Source organism: Athene cunicularia, assembly GCF_003259725.1.
Source record: "Athene cunicularia isolate RWA chromosome 10 unlocalized genomic scaffold, athCun1 chr10_part1, whole genome shotgun sequence".
NCBI classification, from domain to species: Eukaryota; Metazoa; Chordata; class Aves; order Strigiformes; family Strigidae; genus Athene; species Athene cunicularia.
Window position 1 is genome coordinate 7,665,227 of NW_020799112.1, and position 17,462 is coordinate 7,682,688.

Below are 17,462 nucleotides of genomic sequence, written 5' to 3' on the forward strand. Positions count from 1 at the left end.
GGGGGGGGGGGGAATCTATGCAAAAATCTGCTACTACACCAATTTCTTCACATCTCTTCTCAAAGCACACCTGTGCCTTGCCAGCCCCAGCAGCAACAGAGCGGTTCGAACAAAGCACTTGTGTCTTTGTGCTCTTCTGCTCACCCTGTCCTTCTCATCCTGCCCTTCCACTCCCTGTTTTCCAAGGGCAAAGTCCATATCTATTTCAAGGGGTACAATGCCAACATCCATTTCTGAGGAAGAGTTGTGAGGATTACTGTAAAAAGGCACACACCCAGTAGCACTGCAGGCTGGGGTCCCATCTCTGCTGTGGATACTGAATTTTTAAATGCTCCTGGTTTTGTGTTACCACACCATTTCTGCTGCCTCCTGCCCCCAGCCCAAGGGGCCAGGCCCTTCTGCCAGCACTGTGTCACACACTGCAGGGACAGGGATCTGCTCCACCCCATCACCTCTATGCCTCTCCACGCTGACCTCCCTAACCCCCTTTTCCAACTATTGTTTGGTGCGTTCCGCTCATCCCTCTGTCCCACCTCCCCATTCAGAAAGACACAAATTAAATGTGTCTTAATACTGATCTCAGCAGCAACACAAGAGCAACTCCTCTTCCTCCCCAGCTCGAGCCTCCAGATCCTTCCCATGGCTGCACGTGGAAGGTTTCTGCTGGAGCTCGGCTATCCCTGCCCACTTACCACAGCTGGGAAATGAGCCCACCCCAGGCCTAAATCAAGACCTCTAGCTCAGCTTTAGGGTCTCTCTGGCTCATTCACCGATGGAGACGCTCGCCCACAGAGTTACACAGACGCATTTGTCGACCTCCCCAGGAAAGCCATGCATGACGTGCTCCTGCTCCCCCTCCTCAGTGTCCCCCTGCGCCGTGCGGGAGGGACGCACCCAGGGCCAGCCACAGCAGCTCCCATCCCTGCTCCTCAGGGGGGCTGTGAAATTCGGCATTTCTCTTCCCACTCCTGGGAGGTTTTTGTCTTTGTGCAATTGCTCTTCTCCTCCTGCCTTTCTCAACACAGCCGGGAAGAGTCAGGCACATCCCTGCGCTTCCTGCCCACCCTCCTCAGAGCCTCCACCAGTTTCTCGCTCACCTCCCGGTTTTTAGGCACTTAAAAATAGCTTTTTTTTACATAGCTTTTACCTTCTGATGTAATTTTACTTCTATTTACTTCTCTTGCTTCATTTTAACCACCCAAACACCAAACTCTCACCCAGGGTCACTTACACCAGGCAGGTCCCCTCTTGCAACAGCACTTTGCCCCACAGCCTCTCCAACCCCCCAGTACATTTCTTGCTGGATTCCAGATCTTACAGCCACTGCACCAGACTAAGAGGCATCTGTCTCCAGACACTCTTCCTGTTTTAACACCCTCAGTTTCACCCAGTGCTCCACTGCCTCACACCACCACCCTCTGCACCAGCGCCTAGCGCAGCTCAGCCACAGCAGACACCAAGGCAGCAGCTCTGGAGATGAGACTCTTGGCAATCCTAAATGGAGCAGCTTAAGAAAAATGACGTCTGGTTCATGAAAGCTCACCTGTGCACACAGACAAGGTCTGTCTGCAACATCCTAGGTCTGATGGGGGGCGGAACCTGAGTAAAAGGGCCCCCCACTCCCCCCCAAGCACTGTCCTGGCTGGAGTCCCATTGCAGGTGTTCTGCAAGGGCCCGCAGCTCCCCACCACTCCCTCAGCACCTCTGCTGAGGGACTAACTATCATGCAGACCCTTGCCTTCTCCCAGGCTCCATTTCCCAATCAAACACCGGTCTCCCTGCTACTCTTTGCATCATGCACAGAACAAGCGGCACAGTCACCAAACCTCACCCAACCCTCCCCACGGGAAAGGGAGCACAGAGCATCCAAAACCCCATGGGTTTGTGAGATTTACCTCTTACAGCCATCCTAAGCAGTAGTGACTCCCCCCTGCCAGGCACACAGGAACCCTCCCTGCTCCTGCCTGCTGTTATCCCTGCCCCATCAGAGGGTAAGTGCAGGCACATGAGCGGGTGCCTGGGTCCAGCTGGTACTGGCAGCAGCTTATCTCATCTAACTCACCTCCCCGCCTGTGTTTGGTGTTACAGCCTGTATGACAAACCCAACAGCAATCTGGGGAGGCCTTTAGGACTTGTTCCTGGCAGAAAGAAAATCAATGGTGCAACCCCAGCAATGCACTCAGGCCATCCCGGACGGACAGAGAGCCCTTCCCTTAAAGCTCGGCTTTAAACCTGCATGGCAGCAAGTCCCCGGGGCCAACTGTGTCCCTGCTCATCCCAGCTGCGGGAGATGCCCTCCTGCACCTCAATCCCGGGGGGGCTCCTGCCCCACGGAAGGTGCTGTCAAGGCTGGGTGGCTGCTGGATCTTTTTTGCAGGGCCCTTTGTGGGATGCCCACTGTGGGACCCTTTGTGGGACCCCCTTTGAGACCTCCACTGTGGGACCCTTTGCAGGACCCTCTGAAGGACCCTTTGAGGGACCCCCACTGTGGGACCCCCATTTCAGAAGCCCCTTTGTGGGACCCCCTTTGCAGCATCCTTTTCAGGACCCTTTGTGGGACCCCCTGCAGACCCACCCCACCGTGGGTGCCCTGGGGGGTCACAGCTCTTGGCACAAGGGGCAGACACCGCAGTGGAAGCACCGGGTGAAGCTCCTGGGGTGCTGGGGCTGAGCCCAGGCAAAAATCGGGGCTAAAGACGACAGGGTGAAGTTGGGCACGTGGGGGTCATCTCGTAGGGGGAGAAAGCAAAAGTTTTCAACCATTTTTAACAGAAAATGGCCGATCAATGGGTCTGTAGTATTTGTGAGAACACCATTGATTTCATTTTCCTTCCTTTCTTAAAAGAAGCTTTCATTTAAATCTAATAAAGGAAAAATCAGTCTTTCATCTTTTTTCACGGTTTTCACATAAAGCTGCTCAAACCACCCACAAAAACTCTAAACAGAAAAACTGTTTTCGCTGAAAATCACAACAACTAAAATTATTCATAAAACTGACCCAGAGCATTTGTCCTGTACCAGGCCTGAGGATTTACGAGTTCATCTTGGTTTCGTTAAACGCTGAGCTGGGGCTGAGCGGGGGGTGGAGGCGCGAGGGGTCTCCCACGCTCTGCCGGGGCCACGACAGCTTCCCTGGGTGGGACGAGCTGCCCCACACCACAGCCGGGCTACGACACCAGCTACACCCAACCCCAACCTCACCAGGCCCGGTCAAGGTCAAGAGCTGTGGGACGCGGGGGACACGTACCTGACCCTGGCTCCACGCCGGCCACCGCTGCCCAGCCCGCCCGCCTCAGCCTGTGGCAGAACCGAAAGCACTACTTCTTGCCTCAGAACTGGCATCTGACGCAGATAAACTGGACTTTAAATAGCGAGACGAAGTTCTGAGAAACGTGGAAGAGGATGCGTGGCGCAGGGTTGCTGCGACCAAATAAACTCCGCTTTTTTAAAGAAATCAAAACAACGTTCAAATTCATTCAGTCAGCGTCTCCACGTTAGATACTATCTAACTCCATTTTTAAGGAGAACTTTTTTCTCTAGAGAAAAGAACTACTTCTTGTAAGTTGGTAAGAAAGCAGAAGTGCTCCCTTCAGCCCTGAATACGCTTCCCAACAAGGAAAGACATACAGTATATCACGTGTAGCATGTGAAGTGGTTCTGGGCGGAGAAATGATCATCTTCGGGGGCTCTGAGTTAAAAAGAAAAAAAACCCACACAACCTACAATTTGCAGCATGCTATAGATAACATTTTCTAGTAAGATTAGGTGGAAAAACAAGTTGGGAAAAACGACGACGTCAGGTCTGTGTGATAGATAAGTGTGTCGGGGAAAGGAGCAGCACCCGCTTTGTCTGATCATGTTAAACCCTTCCCTGATCGATCTGTTGATGCTTCTTTTTGTGATTCTTACCCCAATCGTTATGTTCATTGGTGAGAAGTAAATATTTATGTTTGTGGCCACCAAGTTACTGGCAACCTCTGGAAGGGAAAAAGGAATGTTTTTTAATTAACTGGAGATTACTGTATCTGCAGAATAAATGTGTAGGGCTCATGAAGGCGCCTGGTTCACCCCTCCCCATCGCCAGCCCTGGGACGTGGGAGCAGTCGGTGCCACTGGCACATTTCCTGGAACCCGCCAAGGCCGAAGCTGAGCACAAAACTGTCTCTGGGTGTTCAAATGATGTCCGCAGTGCTCGGCTTTCAAGCCCATAATTTCTCTTCCTGGTCCCATGTGCAGCTGCCACCGAGGCTGGGCTGTTTGCTGGAAATGGGGCAGCTCTGGCCCTGTCACGCCACAGGCTCTGCCCGGCCACCACCCCCACTCCAGCTGCGGGAGCCATCTGCAACCGCCACATGTGACACCAGCATTGATGCCCGCCTGGCACCCGACGTCCACAGGGAACCTCGGCTCTGTGGGACAGGGATCAGGCACTGCTCTGCACCTTGGTGCCCGTCTTCCCCCACGAGCAGGTCACTGCTCTGGCCTCACTGTCACGCACTCGCTGTTTTTATCTCTGAAATGCAGCAGCCGCATCTGGAAGGGGGATATAAATATCGAGGCTGAGCACAGGCAGGGGCTCTCCCTCCCAGGTCAGATCCTCTCTCAGCTCCCACCAGCCCTCTGGAAGAAGATCCGTGTGTTGGACTTGGGGTGGGTGCAGTGCGGTGCTCTGTTTCTTAGGAAAGACTCCCTGCAGTGGGCACAAAATGTTTCAGCTGATGGAAGTGCAGGGTGAGAGGGGTCATTCAGCCCATGAGCAGCAGCAGCAGCCGCCGCAGCCGTTCACTGTGGAGGGACAGAGCCACCGTCCCAAACACTGCTGTGGCTTCCCAGCACCCATGTTGAGCTGGGACATCCCGCTCCTGCTTCCCTTTCTGCTGAGAATCCACTTTCCTCCTCCACCCGAGACCGAGCCTCCATCCCTCCATCGTTGCTCCCCACCCCCAGCATCCTCCGCTCTTCCATCCCTCCGTCGCTCCCTCATTCTTCCCGTTTCCCTGGCAACGCCCATCTCTCGCTGGAGATCTGTCCCCTCTCTCCCTCTTATCTTTCTCCTTTCTCTTTCATCTATCTCCTAATCTCCCTCTCTATTCCAAACCTCTGTCCTTTGCTTCCTTTCTTTCTCTCTCCCTTTTCATCTCCTTCAATGTCTTCTATATCTCGGGGTTACAATTATTTGAATCTCACTTTAAAAAAAATTATCTACTTCATTAACCGCCGTGCCACCAGCTCCCCTCCCACTCCTCCTGTAGCCCACCCGCAAGCCTTGGGACTCCTGCCTGTGCCTGAGCCCCCAGTGTGCACCACTGCCAGGGGACAAGGAAGTTACCATGTTCTGGCAAGGCCCTTCCAACCTTTCTCCGATGCCCTTCAAACAAAGGGGAAGCAGAATTCTCCGCTCATACTACAAGACGTTCAGGATCGGGCAACCAGATGCCCCTCCTGAGCTGCAGCAGGGCTCACCCACCCGCATTCCGCCGTCGGGGCGGCGGCGCAAGGTGTTCCCGCTTTGCTGTTAGCCCAGAACCACTGTTTGAGCGGGAGAGGAGCAGCCCCAGGCATGCACCGACACCCTCGGCCTTACTTTCCCCCGCAGGAGCCAGCTGCTGGGTGCTGGGTGATCACCAGCCAGCTCTGACCCCGTCCTCCGGCCTCTCTCTAACACACCAACAGGAGAGATGGTGCCTCCCAGCCAGCGCCTGTTCATGGGTCTTAGATTAACCCTCAGCTTCTACTTTATTCCAAAGCAACCAGGGCAACCTAAAATTAACAGGGAAAAGATGCTTTCTGAAAATCAGAGTCGAATTGCATCAGTTTGGCCACGGGGACGTGCTCCTCTGGGGTCTGGAGTATGGTAGGTAAGGAGCAGGGTAGGCCCTGGGTGACTTGGCAGCATAGGGTCACTTCCCGGGGACCCCCGTTTTGTGGCAGGCAGAGCAGCGAGGAGCCCATCAGAGCAGGTTCATTACCACGAGTGCTTTCCCTGAACCAGAAGAGTCTCCTCACAAAACTGCTGTGCACAGAGGGACCAAGCCAAAGCAAACGCTGGGGCCAGTGCTCTGCTTCTGCCCTGGGACTGTAAAACGCCTTCACTCCTCGAGCGGCTGAAGCTGCACCACAGCCTGCTGGCAGTTAACGCCTGCAGCAGCGGGGGACTCTCATCGCCCCCCACATCTGCCTTCCTGCAGGAACTCCTGTTGCTTTGCTACTCAACACAACACCGCCTCTTCTTTAGAAGACCAAACTGATCAAGCTTTATGCCAGATTTATCAGCCATTCTTCCTAGGCAGCTCTTCTTGAAGCAAGATGATGGAGCTGCCAGGAGAGCTCTGAAAATGAGCTGCTGGTGGCACCGAACTGTGTCAGGGAGCTCAGCCTCATCCAGCTGAGCGAGGACCCTTCCCTGAGACCTGACCGGAATCGCTGTGGCCTTATGGACGCATACGAGTCCCTTCCCACTCTTCTACCATGGGAGGGCCTGAATCCATGGAGCCCCGGCACCCCGTGTCCATCAAGTGCAGAGACTCTCCGCAGCCAACGGCTGCCCCGGGACCCGGCATCGCTCCCCAGCGCAGGGCTCTGGCACGTCCCACACTTCCCCATGGGCTGCTTGTGCAACATTTCCCCTTCAAAATGACTCAAATGTGGCCTCTCGTTCCCCATTCAGCCCCCTCCTCCCCATCGCCACACGGGGACACACGCCGCAGTGAAGAACTCTTGGGATCTTGCCTTCAGAGCTCATTGTCCCAGCACATCTTAAAATGCTGCTGCTTGCTCGCACAGGAGCACCAGAGACTGAAATAGCAATTAAATACAAGTAATTGGTGTCTGAAGGGGACAGCGAGCCCAGCTGGAGCCAAAGGAGAGGGGCTGCTCCTGCCTGGACTCCCCTCTCCCGGCACGAGCACCCACACCCCAGCCAAAGCAGCACCGACCCGCAGACCCCCCCGCGCTTCACAGGGCTCTGGGTATTTGTCAGGAGTTTGGGACTGACGGTGTTTGTGGTGTGGAGTGGGGAGAAATCCCACCACGGCCAGCCCCGCTGCTGTCCCAGACTTGCTTCAAAGGCTGCACACAGAAACCTCACTCTCCCTTGGAAAACAATTTTTGCTTTTAAGTGAAATAAACAGGGAAAGAAAAGACTTTCAAGTTCCTCCTTGCTGCAACGACTTCGCTTCGACATACTCCCTTTCCTCTCCGAAAATAGAAGAGCTATTCAAAAAAGATGCGAGAAGAAAAAAGGAACTGAATAGAGGAAAAAGGAAAGAAAAAATGGAGCCCCAAGGGGGTGGAGAAAAACAGAATGAAAAGACAGCAAAAGTAAAGAAAAGGGATGAAAAATAAAGGAGGGGGAAGAGAGAGACAGACAGAGAAGCTTTGAAAAGAAAGAATGCTCCCAGCCTGAATACAGTGTGCACGAAAAAAAGAGCGCTTGAAAAGAAACAGCCAGATGAAATGACCTCTCATTCACAGCCTGTGCCAATCACCACCACAATGTAAATCCTTTCTTCTTTTCTGCATTCTCTCTCTTTCCAGCGGGGGCAGAGGGAAGAGGAAGAAAGGGGAGTTAATTCTCAGCATAGCAGAAAATAAATCTGCTCTTTGCTAACTCCCTGAAAGAGACGCCGAGCTACTTTTAAAAATACCTCTCCCAGTAATCACACATGCAGATATGTAAAAAAAGTAAATGAAATTCTGCACTGAGCGGGTCTGGGAAGGACTGTCCTCACGCAGAAGGTCCCCCAGAAGAAAAGGCACCACACTGTCCCTTGGAAAAACCACAGAGCAAATATCCAGAAAAAACAGATCTGTAGAAACAAGTGTGGCCATGAAAGCAACTGGCGCCAGAGATTCAGGTCAAAACCCAAACCCTGCCGAGAAAGATGAGGGATGGTCATGACAGAAGCAAACCCAAGGGCCTGGTTCTGGGCCAGGTGCTGCGAGTGCAATGGGTGGGCTGGTGCAGCCCCCAAACCTGTCTGCAAAGCCCAGCACCGTCCCGTTTTGTTCAGTGTCTTCAGCAGAGGTGGGAGGGAAATAGACCCTCACGCGTGGAGGTGAACCCCAAAGCGCAGTGAGGAGAGGGGCACTGGGAGAGCACTGAGGGGAAAACACTGACAATGGAGCCCCCCAGGACAGCAGGGTCCTCCTGGGATGGAGCAAAACCGAGCAGGAGGCAACAAGCAGCCCGGGTTCCTGCAGGCAGCGAGCTCGCTGTGGGCTCACAATGCTGCCGGACAGCAAAGCCGGCCCAGGCGGCCGGTGAGAGCTCGCGGCAGGGGGAGATGATGCTCCTGGTCCAGCAGCTGCTCAGCATCGCTCCTGCTCAGTGTCCCCCGGTGCCAGGGGTTAATCATAAACCACGGGGACCTCAAAGCAGAGCAGTAAAAGGGGCTGGGAGTCGGAGGAACCGATATGCAAGTAGGAGGTTGGGCACCCGCCTGTGTATAACCCAGCTGGCTGGTTGTAGAAGGGGAAAAACAACCAAAATGTTGTAAATGGGAGATGTGTGTCACCCTGACGGGAGCGGGAGTTGCTGGATGGGATGTGGGGACCGAGGGTAGACAGACTCACTTTCAGGAGCATTGCTGCCCTCATCCTTGGGAACAATTTTAATACGTTTTTTATACTCCCCATGTGTGGAGCTTGCCCACATATAGGCAGTGCTTCCCGCGTGGTGCTGGGTCCCACCACCCCCTTCCCACTCGGGTTCCGTCCTGCGCTGGGCTGCAAGAATGGAGGAACAGGGACATGGGGGCTGCCCAGAGTCACTCCCAGCAGCCAGAAATGTCCAACCAGAGCTAAAGGCTGGGAGGAAAGTGGACACTCCGGACTGCACGTGATTTTGCTGATAAGTTCAATCTTCCCATGTGCTGAACAGTGGCAGGGAAACGCTCCCCCCGAGCCCCCACATTACCCCCCTCACTGCGGGGAAGGGGGAGATGGTGTCACCGCATCCGCCCTCACCTCTGCTGGGCTGGGTAATATGATAAACATAGCCGAGAGGATCTAATTTGAGTATGTTAATTAATACTTGACCAGATAATCTTTCACATGTAAAACTTGTCAGAGCTTCTGAAGCTGCTATCACCGGTAAGTGGAGCCCGGTCCTGCTGCCAGCACAGATGATGATCTGAGAGGGAGAGGAGCTGCCGGCTGAGGGGACATTTCACGTCTCCTCTGTGAACTTCAGATTTTCAGGCTGTTCTGCCTTTGAGAAAACGGCTACCAACCGCACCGGCCCTGCGAGCCAGCAGCCACAGGGCCATCCCTGAGCACCACCAGCCGCGGTTTGCTGTTAGTGAAGGGGAAAGATCCCCGATAAGCCTTTGTGAGGTGAAGTATGGAGAAAAAACGCAGGATCTCCCAGCAAAATAACTTGGGGAATTATCTCCAACACATGACATCTCCCCTGCAGAACTCACAGGTGACACCAGCCATGGTGGCAGAAATGTTAAAGAACAAACACATCAAGTGCCATTTTCTATGGCCTGCTGGTGAAAGGAGGAGGGAGAACCGGAGCTTTCCCGCAGAGGTACGGGCAGGGTCTGGGGAGTCACTGGGCCCCCTCCCACCCACACCAGGCACCAGCCCGGGCCCTCCGGCCTCCCCTGGAAGTGCTGGCCCGGGGACAGCCGCAGGCGTCTGGGGGGGATCTGCTGGCGGGGCACCAACGTGGTCGCATTTGTGGCATGGGGGGACATGGGCTGCTCTGCCCCATACCACTGCAGGAGGGGCCTTGCTGTGGGCAGCGGGGGTGCAGGCAGCCTGCCCTGCTCTGGTGCAGCACGAGCATCCCCCCAGCCGCAGGTGCCTTGTCTCCCAGCAGTTTTAGGGCACAAATCAAAGTTTGCTGTGTCCGCTCTCCTCCTGAGGTCCTGACAGTCTCTGGCAGCCACAGAGACCCAGAGCAAACCCTGAGGGGGTGAAAGGGGAGTCGGACGAATGAAGGACACCCCCAGAGTGTCCCCCCCCCAGCCTCTGCGCCCACCCCGGCAGCTCCGGGCACCATCCCCGCAGCAGGTCTACAGTGACACCCGAACTGGAGACGTGGGGTGAGAGGGGGGAGACAAGTCAGAAACAGTTGTCCACGGGACTCAGGCCCCCAGCTCCATCCTCACACCAGGACCCACCACCACAGGGTCACCTGCGGTGACAAACAACAGCCAGTGCCGAGGGCTTCGCTAGCCAAAACTTTGTCATGGCTAACAGGGCCACCGCAGCCGCTGGTGCTGCTGCCGCTACCCGGCATCCTGGCTGTAGAGAGGCTGTTTGTGCCCCTGACCACGATGTGTGCGTTGGGGGTTTGGGCGGGCACGGCTCCACCCCGCATTGCTCTCAGCCTCGCAAAACTCAGCAAACAGTTCTCCAAGCCCTGGTGCACGCACACCGTCCCCGGCCACCCTGCTGGGGACCAGGGACAGCGGTTTGTCCACAGCCCCAAGTGCTGGCACCACGGGAACACAAAGAGCCTGTTTCAAAATACCAAACTTTTGTCATTAAAGGAAAAAATCCTCCAGCGTGGAGCCTAACCTGACACAGATGAAAAGCCCGAAACGGTGACAGGTAAAACTGAAGCCAGTGAAGTCAGAGTGACTGATATGGAAAGCGCCTCTTCAAGCCAGGAGGCACTGCGTCCGCCCTAATGAAGGATAATGAATGTACGGCAGCTACAGGACAGGTGCTTCAAAAAATAAAGGCTGTATATATAATTTCAGACTATTTGAGAGTCTATGAGACAGTGAAGTTGGGGGATTTTCTTTTTTTTCTTTAGGCTGAGCTACTTTTTATCCCACTTCAGACACATCAGTGAGGAACCCATGGGGGTGATCTCTGCAGAAAGGTTCCCTGCACAAAGGGCTCCACATCCGACGTCCCTCACGTTCCTGGGGACTTTAGGGGACCAGAAACTTGGATTTTCAAATCTGAGTCCTGAAACACATCAGACGGGAGCAGCAGTGAGCAGAGCCCAGGCGCATCCAGCTGTTGGGGCAAGGGGCTGCACGTTCCCTTGCAGTCGATCGACAGGATCGACGTGGCTGCCACCAGCCACCTACGAGCCATCAAAGTGTCGGCCTTTCTGCATGGCAGATGCCTTTTAAATCCATGGCAGCCAGAGGACCATGGTTGTTTGTCTGGCAGGGGAAGGCAAAGGTTCTTGCTGATCTGGAGGAACGCTGCGTTGACGGCGTACTCCTGAGGGGCTGACGTGGCCAAGCTAAAAGAAATTTCCGCTTATTGCACTTATGTTTTTCTGTATGTTGTCATATGGTGAGGGTTCACCCAGCACTCCTGACGCCAAGTGGAGGCTGAGATTTTACCCAAGCGCTGCATATTTATTTATTTATTTGAAATAGAGTTCAAAGGATGGAGTTTGGCACCGCTGTCTGGAGCGTGTGAACCCGGCTGGAGCATTGGACACGGGCTCGACCTCACGCACCTGGAGCTTGCCCCGCGCCACGCTAGGGCCCCACAGATCACTGCCGTTTCACTCCTGAACCCGGAGCAGATGTCAGGCAGGGAGAAAGAGCTCAAAGACTGATACAAGGGAAAACTCAGTGGACAAATGCTGGCTGTGACTGAGGAGGGTGGAAACGTTTGTACTTTTTACTCATCTTAATAAATATTTTATAATGCATCTGCAGGGCTGGTTTTGTCTACAGGCGTTTTGCCTCTGCTTTGGCAGCACCATGGGCTGGCTCACACTCGGGTCTGCTTGAACCACCCCAGTCCCCATTTTTATCACAATCTGCATAATTGCTGTATTTTGCACTCTTTCTTCTTACAGCAAGAAAGTCCTATAAATATACAGAATATTCAGCTGTTGAAATAATTTGCTTATATGTGTCCCTTGTTGATAATCATAAAATGAAACCAAACCACTCAAGCCCCCATAAATCAAGGCTTGCTCTCTGCAGACGAGTTCTGCAATTACCCTGACGGGCTTCACAAGCACGTGCTGAATGGCCAAGGCGTAAAACAGGGGAAGACAAGAAGAAGTTCAGCAAAAAGTCTTGGCACCACCAATGGAAAAGGCTCTTTCCGTTCTGCCTACAGCTCTGTCTTCTAGAAAGTCATTTTTCTCCGGAGGGCACCCGTGCCGACAAACCCAGGCCCTGGGTCTGCAGCTCCTCTCATGAGCAAGGGCTGAAGGGTGAGCACGAAATAGCCATGGTTAAAATAGACCATCATCTCCGGAGCAAAGCCAAGGGGCAAAGCAAGGAGGGCAGGTCGGTCGATGCCTGAAAACGGTAACTCTCAGATGGCTCAAAAAAATAAAAGATTGCAACTGGCACAGAGTAGGGGGGGATTAACAGTCAGATTTTATGGTGCCCCCATTTCAGATGGCTGGGGGTTCAACACCCGAGAGTAGAAAGTCCTCTGAGAGGAAGGGGAATCCCACAGTCCCATGGATGCATGCCCTGGCTGGAACAGCAGCCAGCTCCCCAGAATACCCAAGAGAAAACATCCAATGCTGTCATCCAGTTTGCGCTTTTTCTTCCAGTCCTGGCCGTGATGAGCCCACATGCCCCAAGACACCCCTTGATCTGGAGTTTAACCCTCCCCAGCCCCAGCTGGAAGGGTCCTGAGACAGCGGCCTCAGCACAGGGGAGTGAGAACAGGACAAGGGAGAAGGATGGGAAAACTACCTTCGGGAGCACTTAAAGAACTAAAAATTTGGAAGAAAAAGCAGGGGAAGGACAGAGAACTCGTTAAACCCAGCATAGTACAGACAAGTGATGAGATGTCAGAGAAAGGGCAGAGAGGGGAGAAGTGACCCGGCACCACAGAGCACGGACACAAGACAATGCTGCTGCCGAGAAACAGGAAAGATAAATTTAGAGACAGCCAGCAAGCGCTCTTCCTCCTGCAGCTCTGCCTGTCCTTCCTCCCTCTCCCTCACTGGGTTGCCCATGACTCCAGCCTGGTGTGGCTTCTGCTTGCCAGGGGCAAAGCCTGGCTCTTCCCCCGTCCCGGTGGGGCCACCGGGAGCAAACCCAGCCCTGTTGCCGTGCTGGCTGCTGGAGCGGTGGCAGGAAACAGCAGCGCCTCATAGGGAAGGATGTGAAAGGCTTCAGAAGGACAGCACCCAGCAAGAGATTTCATTTCTGCACCAACGGTCTGTGGCCTCAGCCTGTAATCCCCACAAAATTCCCCTTTTTAACTACAGCGGCACCCATGCTGCCCAGCAAAGTGCATCTGGGTGTACAGAACCAGCGCAGAAACATGGTTTCACGTACACAAGATGTGGAAGTAAAACAATGAACACGTCCACGTGCTGCTTCCTGGTTAAAACACATTCTTCCTCAAACTGACGTGCTGAGATAAAGCCTTTAAAGGATTGACTGATATTTCCTTCTTAGTCAAAACCTCTTTGTGTCCATCATTTGCTGGCTGCACTGGAGATACTCATGGCTTTGCATGCAAGAGGGAAGCGTGCTGTTCGTTGGGGCACAGGGGCCCACAGAATGTGTTGAAGAGCAAGGGGAAAGAGGCGAAGAATAGAGTTTTGATTTTAACTAAATTCACTCATTTCAATCACTCTCCGTCACAGCATCCACTTAAAACACGCTTGCACTGGGAGCTGCTTTTCCTGCTGCAGCGCTGACGTCTCCAGCCCCAGCGCCCGGGCAGGTACAGCTCCTCCAGACACCGCAGCAGCTCTAACACCAAACTGCCACCACCTCCGGGGCGGGTTTGTCAGGCCCTTCCCCGTCGTTCATGCTGTGGGCAGCTCTGCACCACCTGCTGCCTGAAAGCTCAGTGGCATTTCCAGTGGCATCACCCCTCCTGCTTTATATAGGGAGCAACATCCCACCCATCAGTCATAGCTGCATCCTAAAGCTCTTCACCTGACCTGCTGGCTTAAGTCTGACTCTTGGTCAATTCAGTTAATTTTTAACCTTCTAAGGTGAAGAACAGTTACAATTTTTCCTCCTTTGTAGGCTACTACTCAATTACCCTCACAAAATGTCACCGTCACCGTGCTCCACACTGTGCTGCCCTTTCCCTCCCCTGGACCGCTCCTGAAGAGCATGTATTACTTTCGGGGGTAAAACAGGGTTTCCCTGGTCTCCCACTCATCCCTCCCCGCACAAGCTGCACCTTGCGGAGTGAAACCTCAGTGCTTCTCCTCCTTGCTGCCCCGTGCCAAGTGGCCGGCTGCCACTCTGGGACCTCCCCAAGCCCTTGGCAGCCTGAGCCAGCAATGTCCCGATCCCCCTCCACCCACCACCGCACCCACAAATTGCACAGAACCCCTGCACTGAGGGAGGCCGCGCTCTGTGTCGGCTGGATCCTGCCAGCTTGGTGACACGGGATGGGCCTGAACACACGCCGGTCCCTCCACCTCGCCACCAGCCTCCTGATCCATCTCACTCCTGCAGACTTGCACAAACTCAGTGTAACATTTTCATCCCCTCAGCCTTGAGGAGGGCATTGCTGAGTTAAAAATAACGTGTCTTGTTTTTAAAAATCCATTTGTACAACTTTGATGCCCCTCGAGGCTCTTGGACAGACCCCAGGGCTGCAGGAGGTACCTCGTTCTAATTCAGCATCCTGCCCCTGCTCAGCCTCTGGTGCTCCCCCATCACCCAGTTATCTCTTTTTTACCTCAGAAGCAAGTCTTGCAAAGTTTTACATGAACTTTCTACAAGTTTTTTTCCTTGCCCTGCAAAATAGAGCAATCTGGACACTGCCTGTCCCCCTGTGAAATCAGAGGCGGCCTGAGAAGGAAGGAAGGAAGGGTGGGAGATGAAGCATTTCTTCCCACTTGAGAATGTTCACAGCGATCCAGGAGACCTGTCATCTAAAAAACAAGAAGCCTCCCCCCACCCCAGGTCACTTCTTTAATAAAAATCCCTTGATACATTGTGGAAAACATGGTACAAATATTTGCTCAGAGAAACGGGAGGATGGTAACAGCACAAGGGCACCATGGAAGCTACACGCTTTACAAAGAGATTTTTAGGCAGGATGCTTACATGTTTTTTCTATTTCTTTTTGTTAGAAATATTTTGCTGTCACTCAAATGCTGGACAGACCGCTGAGAGTAAACATCAGGAAAATTTAAATCCACGTTTTCCCCCCTTAATTTAAAGTTTGGGAAAGAAACTGCATTACATGCTTGTTCTCTCAGCGGGAGAGAACCCCACTCCTCCATTGTGCCTGGGGCAAAGGAGAGTGGGACCCTCCTCTCTCTCAGACACAGAACCCCCCCAGCCCCCTCCAGCCAGAGCCTCCTTCCCGGCTGACTTCTCATGCTCCACTCCACCGCACCGCGCTTTTGACAGAAATTGGGTTTTTAGGGAAAGCTGGGCCTGGCCATGGGGGGGCTGCGCTGGGCCCCTCTCCCAACGCAAACACTGCCGCGACATGCTGCTGTGGGTGAGAGGGACCCGGGGAGGAGGAGGAGATGTGCACAGGACTGAAGGAGGAAAATGTGGGACAGCGGGACAAAGGGAATACGCTCCTCACCGGATCACAGTCCTCTCACCAAGGTCAAGCCCTGCGGGAAGGACTCAGGGACCTCAGTGGGGACCGTGACTCATCCCGAGGGCTGCGGGCAGGCACAAAGGAGGGACCGCGACACGGCCGGCACGTCTTGGCCACCCAACCACGTCCTTCCCGTCCAACCTGCGTCGCCCCTGCGCCCAGCACGCCCCGAGCAGGTATCTGGGACACCTCACACCCTGCCCTGGGAGCTGGTGTCCCCAGGCCCAGGCAGGGCAGGCTCAGCTGGGCTCGGCCTGCCAGTGCTCGCCGGAGAAGACATGATGGGTCAGGGGAAACCAACACCCATGGCGGGCAAAGGGGGAGCAATGGCAGTAAAACCGACAGGAGAAGCCCTGCTCCCAGCCTGGTGGGGACAGCATTTGGCTCTACCCTTGCCGCCGGCCTGACACCACGATGTGACCGGCTCAGTTGATATTAAGGAGACCATGCTCAAGTAGATGCTGAATTGGACCCTCTTCTCAACAAAGAATACATGTAAAATAAGTGTAAGGAATGTAGACAACACTCTCACTCACGGGATTTTATGCTGGTAAGTTCTTTGTGGTACAAAACCACCATTTTGCCTAATCCTTAACATTTCCAGCTGTACAGTAGAGCAGGATGACTCTCATCCCTCTCTATACTGTGTTTCCTAAACTAATTTATAAATGAAAAACCTTCTTTGCATTGTGGTCCAATAAAACCAACTAAAACCACTTTCTCAGAGATGAAAGCAAAGCCTGCCATGTCAAAAGCAACAAGAGGAGACACGCTACTTGGGTGCCCACTGCCTCTGCTGCGCGTATCCAGGGCTAATCCTCCAGTCACCTCCCAGGTTTAGGTTGGGAACGTTTCTCAGGGTGTAGCAGAGCTCAAGTTACTCTGATCTAATTTCCCATTTTATAGGGCTACGATGGGATCGCTGAGCGAGGAGGGTGTTAATGGGAGCCTGCTCGCAGACGAGGAGCCTGGCCCAGCAGGTTGATACTGGAGCTCTGCCTTTGCTGGCTCCAGTGAGGAGGGTTCGCGTGGCTCCCACGGGCAGGGAAGCTGTCACCCAGGGGTGGGAGCTGAGGACACTGCTCACAGCGATGCTGTTTGCTGCTGAAACGGTGCTTGATGCCACAGTGGCTGGAGTCGGTGACCCCCCAGGGCTCCCAAGGAGACGCCGAGACCGGTGCCCCTGTCGCGACTTCTCAGGAGTCTCCCTGGGGAAGCCGATGGGTCTGGGGTCTCCCCCCAACCTCAGGGGCATCTGCGGCCGGCCCGGACTACCCGCACAAACCCGGCTGGAACTGCTGCACAATTGGCTTCGTGAGAACGCTGCACGTCGGGGACACGAGAAGCTGCCAAGCCAAGGGCAGGAGCACGACGTGGGGTGCAGGAGCCCAGCAGGGTCTGTGGCGCTGCCGGGTTGGGACCCGGCGGGAGGTCAGGCCTCGGGATGACGCCTTCCACTCCCATCACTCCCCCTCCTCTGCCCACACAGGCTGCTCACAAAGAAACTAGTAATGATTAGCTAATTAATTAATTATAACTAATTCAACCACCGCGTCCTGTTGATTAACAGGGAGCTATCAATGGGCTGCACAAACAGGGGGGCCCGGGCGAGCCGCTGTCCCCGGCAGGGATGCAGGGGACAAAGCAGCCCCCGGCCCGGCAGCAGTGGTGCCCCCAGACCTTCCTATGAAGCCGTCGGGGGTGTCCGGCACCGGGAAATCTGGGGGCACCTCCGTGATGGGAAGCGCAAGCGGGACCTACCCGCTGCGGGACGGAGCAGGTTGGGCCCCGCGGGGCCACGGTTTCATTTCAGCACACACACACACACACCTCCCCCCCACCGTGGCACTTTGTCGCTGTAAACAGGGGGGAGCACACCCGGGACAGCCGCCGTCGGGCCGGATCCCAGCGCCTGGAAACTGTACCCAAACTTGGGGCGCGGCCCACGCGGGGACCCCCCGGCTTTC

General features: G+C 54.5%; 1 protein-coding gene across 1 annotated transcript in view; it reads right to left on the bottom strand.

Annotated features, from left to right (window-relative positions):
• ZNF710 (zinc finger protein 710) overlaps positions 1-3,553 on the bottom strand; it is a 13,022-nt gene extending 9,469 nt beyond the window's left edge. The window contains exon 1 of the mRNA XM_026856268.1: positions 3,248-3,553. Coding sequence (XP_026712069.1) covers positions 3,248-3,342 — 95 coding nt within the window. The 5' untranslated portion in view covers positions 3,343-3,553. The remainder of the gene's footprint in view (positions 1-3,247) is intronic.
• Between the last annotated feature and the right edge of the window lie 13,909 nt (positions 3,554-17,462).